We start from the raw sequence: 9,762 nt of genomic DNA, 5'->3' as shown, positions 1-9,762 counted from the left end.
AGACCCTAAAATAGCTCACATGGATGCTGTTATTCACAGAGAGCCAGGAATATGAACAGTTCAGAGTAACATTTCTCCCGTCCCTGAAAAAACAACTTAGAGCAAAGAACAAAGAGTTACTGTGTTGTTCCTCCCATGTAAAAGGAAACAATAATTTTGATGGATTTGGTGGGACATTGGGGAGCCAAGTCAAACTGTGTGTGATTGTTTTATAAAGGTGCTAGGACTTAATTTTCAGATCTGGAATAAGAACAGGTGGTGGCTGATGGCAGGAGTCACAATGGTTTCCATGACAACGGGATTGGGTTTTAGTCATCCTCCCATCCTCCACAAAACCTTCTGCAGCTTTTCTCATAAGGTGCTTATTAAATATTTGTTAAATGAATCATGAATCACAGAATGGTGTGTGTACTTTGCAATTAAGGCTGCCGTTCTCTAGCTAGCTAAAAGCTTTTAAAGCAACACTAATTACTGTATTTACACGATATTTTGCATAATTTGCATATTAACTTAACCTGAAAATAATAAGCTACAGATTTCCACCCCTGCTGAACAGTCCTGTCCCTTATCTGTTTCCTATGGTGGAAGTAGCCCAGATGGTTGAAATGGCCTTAAGGGTGGTGATGGTGTGTGTGTCTTAAACCGCATTTGTTCTTCCACATTTGCTAGAACGCTTGTTTCCCTTACCAACACCATCTCCCTCCCCACTTTCCAGCCCCTGCTCCTCTTCTCAAACCCTCCGCCCCCGCATCTGCGCAGTCGCCCCCGTGCAGGCGCCAGCCAGCCCCTCCCCCGCGCCCCTCTTCCCGCGCTACCGCTCCAGCCCGTGGGGCCCAGCCGAGAGCACAAAAGGCCTTGGCAGCCGGCGTCCCGCGTTGCCCTTGGCAACCATTGGAGTAGCATCTCCTGCCTAGACCCTGCAAGGAGGTAGTAAAAGGGGCCTCCATTGGCTGGCCGGGAAACGCAAGCCAATCAGAGAAGAGTTTGTAGGGAGGCGGCTGAGCGGAGATTGTAGGGGTAGGAAGTTAGGGTTAAAGGCAACCGGTGAGGCTAGAACCCTGATCGTGATCGGTTGGCGCCAATATGTCTGTCCGGAGGCACATTGGGAATCCTGAGGTGAGGGCCAGGTCCGGATCGGAGAGGCGGAGGGGGCGGGCGCACCGGAAAAGGCTCCACGTGGGCAGGGAAGAGCAGCCGGCGACTTCCGCCGCCCGCAAGGCGGGAAGCGGCCGGCGTGAGGAGGGGTCTGGAGGGGGAAAGGAGGCGGGGCGGCCGGGGGCGCGGAGCCCAGGCCTTCCTCCCGCGCTGGGCCCCCATCCCGCCCTTGCAAGCCCTTGCTCACCCCTTGCTCTTTGCACGCCGGTATTTGTCGCGGAGAGGAGCGAAGTGCATAACGAAAGACACAGCCCCTTCCCGCAAAGGGCTTGCAATCTAGGAGCGGCAGATACAAAACATGAGGAACGTGCCACTGCAGCCCGAACATTAAGGAACACCATCAAAAGCAGCTGTCACGTCTCATTATGGCAGCGGTTCTCAACCTGGGGGTCGGACGACCCTTTCACAGGGGTCGCCTAAGACCATCGGAAAACACATATATCATTACATATTGTTTTTGTGATTAATCACTATGCTTTAATTATGTTCAATGTGTAACAATGAAAATACATCCTGCATATCAGATATTTACATGACGATTCATAACAGTAGCAAGATTACAGTTATGAAGTAGCAACGCAAATAATTTTATGGTTGGGGGTCACCACAACATGAGGAACTGTATTAAAGGGTCCCGGCATCAAGAAGGTTGAGAACCACTGCCTTATGGGGATACAGAAAGAGCAGCCATAAGCAGACCAAGCCTTCTGGAAAGGGCGCAAACTATGACATTCGTCTTGCCCCCACCCCATAGCACCTTTTACTTTCTTGTCTGTTCCGCCCCTACTACCCTGCCGCATTTGTGTTTATTTAATTTCCACTCGTGTTCACTGGACTCCCACCTTGGAGTAGGAGCTAGAAATGCAACGACAGTAAGTCAAGGCCTTGGTCCTGTAATGAGTTCAGTCGCGCGAGGGAGACTTGTAAACAGAATGGGATGCAATGTGGTTCGGGAACATGTAAGAGAGCCCAAGGGGACGATAGGCCCGCACGGAGGGAGAGAAGGGCGCCGGAGTGCTGGAACCGGCCAGGGGATGCGCCAGGCGAAGAAGCACTGCAGGTGGGACAGCGTGCGCTCGGCAGAAGGTGTGACACAGGCAGTGGGCAGGTCCCTGCAGAGCCCAGGCAGCAAGTCCGGAAGGGCCTTCTGTGCCTTGCTAAACTTCCTGGCCTTTCTTACTGTCCAGGCGTTGCAATTTATTTTATTTTCATCTCATGGTGGATGCCTATGAGCGATGTTGACAAAGTTGTGAGGCTGAGCTCAGGCTCTGCAGGAGAGTGCCAGGATGGATTCTGTATGACAGTGATGGCGAACCGATGACACGCGTGTCAGAGGTGACACGCGAACTCATTTTTTTTTTTGGTTGATTTTTCTTTGTTAAATGGCATTTAAACATATAAAATAAATATCAAAAATATAAGTCTTTGTTTTACTATGGTTGCAAAGATAAAAAAAATGTCTATATGTGACACGACACCAGAGTTAAGTTAGGGTTTTTCAAAATGCTGACACGCCGAGCTCAAAAGGTTCGCCATCACTGCTGTATGATGGCTACCAGGGAGGTGAGGGAGGGAGGTGTGGAGAGCGGCAGTCAGGCTGCCATATGCTTCTCTTGTCTGCCGGCCAGAATCCAGGAAGCCTTTTAAAGTAAAGAGTGACGTGATCTAATTTGCATCTCAGGCCGTGGTTGGGACACCTTGTGGAGAATGGATCTGAGGAGCCCAGGTCTGGGCCTAAGGAAACGGGTTGGGTGGTTATGATGTTATAAACCTAAGCAGTGGTTCTCACCCTGTGGGTCGCGAACAATGAAAATACATCCTGCATATCAGATTTTTACATTATGATTCATAACTAGCAAAATTACAGTGATGAAGTAGCAACGAAAATAATTTTATGGTTGGGGGTCACCACAACATGAGGAACTGTATGAAAGGGTCATGGCATGAGGAAGGTTGAGAACCCCTGAAAGGCCACAGCATGAGGGACAGAATTGAGAGAAATATTTAGGGGGTAAAATCATCAAGACCTCATCATTCGTTTTGAGAAACAAGAGAGTGATGGACGGTAGGTTCCCAGCTTGGGCTCCTCATTGGTGCCGATGCCGTGCTAACGGGATCAGGAATGTGGGTGAAAGGACGGCGGGAGGAGCGGGGATGTGTGATGATACATTTGTGTCCTGAAGGAAGACGTCCAGCTTCCTCTCTTGTTTTAGCGGAGCACCGTTTCCTGTAGTTTCTTGGAAGTGCATAAGAAATAAATATATATATATATATTTTATTTATGCCTAAGATGTTGGGCCTGTCTAAAAATGTTAGTCCTCTACCTTCACATGTACTTGCCTGAACGTCTGGTTGAGTATAGAATTGTTGGTTGGAACTCCATCCACATTTTGAAAACATTGCATTGTGATCTTCTAGCTTCCAGTGTTGCTGTGGGAGAAGTCCAAAGCCGTTCTGTTCCTTTGCATGGGACTTGATTTTTCCTCTCTGGAAACTTGTAGAATCTTCTACAGGGTTATGATCTTTCACAAAGGTATTCCTTGCTCTGTTTTCACCCATATTGTTAGGTACCAGAAACGTGTGTCTTTCTGTTCCATAAAGTTTTCTTGAATTATTTTGTTGTTGACTTTCTCCCTCCTGTTTTCTCCATCTTCTCTTTCTTGAATTCATTATTTTGTTGCTGCTTCTATATGACTGGTTCTCAGATTTTTAAAAATTGTATCTCCTTTGTTGTTGATGACATTATTACAGATGCCCCCACCCTCCGTTTTCCCCCTCTTTGCCCACCACCACCCAGCCCCCTACCACCACTACTACCACCCCACCCTCCCCACCCTGGCCTTCACCACACTGTTGTCTTGTCCATTAGCTGTGCATATATGTTCTTTGGCTAACCACATCTTTGTCTTTTTGCTTACCTTTATCTTCCAATCCTTCTATTGAGTTTTTAATCCTTAAGAGCTCTGTTTTGGACTCTGTTATCCTTTATAAAAACTCTTGTTTTTATATAAATGCAGATTCACAGGAATTCGCAAAAATAGTACCAAGTAATCCCATATGCCCTTCACCCAGTTTCCCCCAATGATTATATTTTACATAAATATAGTACAATATTAAACCAGAAAATTGGTGTTTGTACTATGTGTGTGTAGTTCTAGTCTTTTTATCACATTGTAGATTTAATATACTAGTAATCAAGATTTGCACGTGTGTAGATTTTGCAATCAAGATACAGAACTATCCCATCACTACAGTATCTCCCTTATACTACCCCTTCCTCGTCACATCCACTTTCTCCCCCCTCATTATCCTAACCCCTGTCAACCACTAATGTGTTCTCCATTTCTTCCATTTGTAATTTAAAGAGTATTGCATAAATGGAATCAAGTAGTATGTGACCTTTTGAGATTGGCTTTTCCCCACTAGAATAATGTCCTTGAGATGCATCCAAGTTGTTGCTTGTAGCAATATCATTCCTTTTTATTGCTGATTAGTATTCTGTGGTTTGGATGTATAACAGTTTATTTAACCATTCAGCTATTGTGGGATATTTGGCTGCTTTCAGTTTGGGGCTATTACAAATAAAGATATGAACTTTTCGGTATAGTTCTTTGTGTGATGTTAATTTTCATTTCTCTGGGATAGGTGCCTAGGAGTACAGTTCTTGGGTTGTATGTAAGCTTATATACTGAGTATATACAACGATGGTATATACTACATACTATATAGCCTAGGTATGTAGTAGGCTATTCATCTAGATTTCACAATGACAAAATCGCCTGTGTATTTCTCAGAATGTATCCTCATTGTTAAGTGGCACATGACTGTACAAGTTCATGTGCGGATGTGTTTTCATTCCTCTAATAGTGTTTTTAAATATTTTTCCCCTTCATAGCCTCAGTTTCCTCCATATTGCTATTTTCTTTTTGTTTTGTTGGAGATGTTTGTATTAGTAAGCTTGAGCTGCCATAACATAATACCACACATCCAGTGGCTTATACAACAGAAATTTTTTCCTCATAGTTTGGGAGGCTGGGAAGGTTATGATCAAAGTGCTAGCCAATGTAGTTTCTGGTGAGAGCTCTCTTCTGGCTTGCAGATGTGCTCGCATGACCTCTTCTTTCTGTGTGCAGGGATGGGAAAGGAGCAGGTTCTTTGGTGTTTCTCTTTATAAGAACATGTCCACCCTTATGACCTCATTTAACTTTACTTCCTAAAGGCTCTATCTCCAAATACAGTTATATTGGGGATTGGGATTTCAATGTATGAATTTTGGGGGACACAATTCAGTCTGTATCAATGTTTTCAGTCTTCTTTTATCCCTACATTGTTAATTTATGTTTTCGTGTAGGAAACTTAAAATGTGATTGGACCCTGGCTGGTATTCTCAGTGGTTAGAGACAGGCTGCACACTGAAGGGTCCAGGTTCGATTCCTGGTCAAAGGCATGTACCTGGGTTTCTCATTCGCTCCCACCCGCATGTGGGAGGCAACCAGCCAATGTGTCTCTCTCCCTCTCTTGCACTTTCTCCAAAAAACAATGGAAAAAATATTCTCAGGTGAGAATTGACAATAACAACACAAAATTAAAAATGTGATTGGTGCCCAGCCAGTGTAGCTCAGTGGGTGAGAGTCAATCCATGAACCAGGAGGTCACGGTTCGATTCCCAGTCAGGGCACATGCCCAGGTGGCAGGCTCAATCCCCAGTAGGGGGAATGCAAGAGGCAGACAATCAATAATTCTCCCTCATCATTGATGTTTCTATCTCTCTCTTCTTCTCTTTTCCTCTCTGAAATCAATAAAAATATATTTTTTAAAAAATAGAAAATAAAGATGGAGAAACTGAGTCTCAGTAAGTTGCTCAGGAGTGCACAGCCAGTAAGCAACTGTAACCCACCCACCACCCAGTCTGACAACCTAAAATGTTTCTAAACATTGACAGTTGTCCCTGGGATGGGGGGAGAAAAGTGCACTTGTCTGAGAACCAGTTACCTACAGGATAACATCCGGGTTTCCTAGCATGGATACAAGTCCTTTGTAATCTGTCCCTGTGTTGTGTGTCTCTCCAACCGCATCTGACCCCATGTTGCCCCCTATGGCTGCCCTCAAAGAGCCTGTTATAATACCACAGACATGAACCTTCTCAGCCTCTCTGTCTCCCCTGTCGCTCCCACCCACTACTCCTTGAGTTTAGCTAATGGACTCAGCCCTCAGATTTCACCCTCAGGAGACAGTTCTTTACTCTTGGTCTGGTTTAGGGGCTAATTTCACATACTCCTGTTGCACCCTCAGCTTCTCTCTCCTTGTTTATCGTGCCATGTGGCATCCGTTCACTCGCCTTCCTTTCCAGCATCAGGCAGAGCTGGACGGCTGAGAATGTGTTTTTTACCTCTGTGTCCTGGGCACAGTGGTTTACTCCTAGAAGGCACCCAGTAAATGTGACTGAATGAATGGTTGGCACCCAATACGGCTCTTTTGAATGAATGGTTTTCCTTGAAACAGCTTCTTTTTCAGTTCTTTCACTTCCCGCCATCCCATCCTGTTTATGTAATTGAAAAAAAGCCAGTTGGTCAGTAGGTCAAGAAACAGTCACCCCAAAGCAAGAATTTTAATGAAAAAAGTATGGCAGCTCCATAAAACCCACAGCGCTCTGCTTAGAGCGGAGCACAAATACTTTTACGTTGCGATTGGTGCTAGAAAGTCAGGAACAAGAAGTTGGACCAAAATAGGAAAATGAGGAGAAATACTACATTTTCCTGCTGCAGCATATGGATTTCTCATTAGGCTGTGTAAGGGGAAACCGGGGGCGGGGGGCTCCGTGATTGCAGCTGTCCGCACTCCCCCCATCATTCTGCTGCCACCACACCTGGTCCCCAGAGGCACCCTCACTTCTTAGCTATGTTGGCTTAGGTATGGACAAATCCCCTTAGTTCAGCAGAGACAAGCCTGGAATTTTTCAAAAGAAGCTTTGCTAGGCAACTAGGGAAAAAACAAAACAAAAGTAAAAACAGGAAATAGCATATAGAAATTATAAAAATACGGAGAGCAAAACAGAAAAAAAGAAAATTTCTAGCCTAAGATAACTGAGTTCCAGTATTAGCTTTTCTTTTTTTAAAAAAAAATATGTTTTTTTTTATTGATTTCAGAGGCGAAGGGAGAGGGAGATAGAAACACCAATGATGAGAGAGAACCCATTGATCGGCTGCCTCTGCATGTAGCCACTGGAAATCAAGCCCGCAACCTGGGCATGTGCCCTTGACCAGAATCGAACCCAGGACCTTTCAGTCCCCAGGCCGATGCTCTATCCACTGAACCAAACCAGCAGGGCAAGTATTAGCTTTTCTTGACTCAATTTACCAGGCACATGTTTTCTGGGTTTTTTTGTTTGTTTGTTTGCTTTTGGGTTTTTTGTTTTGCTTTGCTGTGGTATTGTCTGCCTCTGGGAACTTGTCCTAAAGTCCCTCTTTTTAGTCTTTGAATATTTTCTTTCACTTAAAAGTTTTCTAAAAAAAAAAAAGGAAAGAAAGAATCTTCTCCATCTTCATCTCGGAAGGAGGTGAAATTGGCATTAGAGTCCCTTTTTCTTCTAGACAGCAGGTGACTGATCAACTGGAGAAACCTTTCAGGGTAAAATAGTTCAGGGGTCCCACAAACACATCCATGGCGAAGGTTTTACTTACCTAGGGTGAAATGAAAAACAGGTAATGTCAGTGACTTTTTTAATAATAGTAAAGGACCAATCTTTATTTTGAGGGTCTTTTTTCTTTCTTTTCAAGTGTTAAAATAGCAGATGGTAGTTTTGAGTCATTAACTAAATGCTGTAGTTACCTACATTTTCAAGGGCAAGTGATACAGGTTTTAAAGTTTGATGTTCTCATCTAAGGAACCACCAGGTAGTTGTGATAATACAGTCCTCATTCTATATATTCATTTATTGATTGATTATTAAGTCCTGGGTGAATACAAATTTGAGTAAGTTATTGTCCCCGCCTTCAAGGAAATCCTAGCCTAGAGAAGAAGGTCGAGTTGTAAACAGTGGTACAGGGTGTCCATATTCTGGGACGGAGGGAGAAAAGAAAGTGCCTAATTCCACCTGGGACAGCTTATAGAGGAAGTGAAGTTTTGTCTGAGAAAAGGCATCCTAGGTGGACATTTGCTAAGACTGGAGACCTGAATGAATGTGGCACATTTTGGGGAACACTCAGGCAACTTTAACTTGGCAACATGGGGGTGTGGCGGAAGATGAAGCTGGAAAGGTATATTACCCGGTTCAACTTCATATTCCACAGCTACCTGTGACTGAGCATACGATTTTCATACTTGCAGGCCAGAAAAAAAGCCTGATCAAGGAAGCTATATTCTATAATGTCCTTATTCATCAGCCTTTCCTCAGTCCATGGCTTTTGAAAATGTCACTAAAATTTAATGTGGGTCAGTGTCCTGAGCTTGGATTCAGAGTTCACTGCCAGAGTACAGGACAAGGGAGACCCAAGATAGGCATCTTTGCTGGCCATAAACTTACCCCGAGCCCGGATGTGCCCCAGCTGCACCGCGAGCAGCTGCCATCGTAGTGACATCTGTGGAGCCGCGGACTCCAGGCAGGCAGCGGGAGAGGCCTGCCAACCCGGTCCGGCCCGACAACATCTGGGCGCTGTGCTCAGGTCTGGGTCCACGTGCCCCCTTTTCAGGAGAGATGTGGATATAAGAGGGTCTCCAGCGGAGATGGCCTACAAGTCATCATTCCAAGAGTAAAATTAAAAAGAAGAACAAGAGAGCTGCCTTGAGTTGGTTTAACTGATTTCTTGAGGCAGAGGCGGGTGGCTTATCCTGGGTTGCAACAGTGGACTGGATGGAAATTAGGGACCAATTTTGGCTCAATGTCAGAAATGATTTTAAGAGCCTTTTTCCCGAGTCCTTTTTTTACATACTGCTATGAGATTATTTTGGCAAAATATGCAACTGTTTTGATAGAAACAAGACAGCCATCTTCACCTGTAGAGATGCTATAGCACATAAGTCCTATCTTGAAGAGATTGTTGGACCTCTTTCTACCTATAAATTCGATGAAATTGTAGCATTTGTTCTATTTTTTAAGTAACTGACTCTTTCCTAACTTTGCCACCCTTATCTTTACAGTACATTAACCCAATGTATTGTGAATTTTTAAATTTTTTTTTTTAGTATCTGACCAAAAGGATACCACAAAACCCAAAGTATCAGCATGTCAAGTCAAGACTGGACACTGGTGAGTAAAGATTAAAAAATTAAAACTTTAAAAATTCAAAAGCTAATTATTGACAAGAAGCAGCTAAAAGTTTCCCACTGTCTTGTCTGATGTCTTTCTGGGCTCAGGGACTTGTTTTTGATACCTGTTTTTCAGATTGTCAGCCACAATTCCATTCACAGGATTAGCTTATTATAAATTGAGAAATTGATGAAAACATTGTTCAGTAAGTTGCAGGGCTGAGGCTAATAAATATCAGATGGTCAGCTTCTATTTGGGGACACCTCAAGTATGTTTCTTTAGACTGGGAGTAATAGATTATACTTGTGTACCTTTGATCAATTTGGTATTTGCAGAGTTCCGGCTCCATGCAAAATTATGGC

The 9,762-nt window shown here is 44.1% G+C and overlaps 1 protein-coding gene across 3 annotated transcripts in view; it reads left to right on the top strand.

Moving 5' to 3' along the window:
- Window positions 1–984: 984 nt before the first annotated feature.
- CEP41 (centrosomal protein 41) overlaps window positions 985–9,762 on the top strand; it is a 36,135-nt gene continuing 27,357 nt past the window's right edge. Inside the window, exons 1-2 of one of the 3 annotated variants that reach the window (XM_059711797.1) lie at window positions 985–1,116; window positions 9,337–9,400. In XM_059711797.1, coding sequence (XP_059567780.1) covers window positions 1,084–1,116; window positions 9,337–9,400 — 97 coding nt within the window. In that variant the 5' untranslated portion in view covers window positions 985–1,083. The remainder of the gene's footprint in view (window positions 1,117–9,336; window positions 9,401–9,762) is intronic. The other 2 variants (XM_059711800.1, XM_059711798.1) reach the window with 2 other exon arrangements.

This window comes from Myotis daubentonii, chromosome 10 (assembly GCF_963259705.1).
Source record: "Myotis daubentonii chromosome 10, mMyoDau2.1, whole genome shotgun sequence".
In the NCBI taxonomy this organism is placed as follows: Eukaryota; Metazoa; Chordata; class Mammalia; order Chiroptera; family Vespertilionidae; genus Myotis; species Myotis daubentonii.
This window is presented reverse-complemented; position numbering and strand designations above follow the sequence as displayed.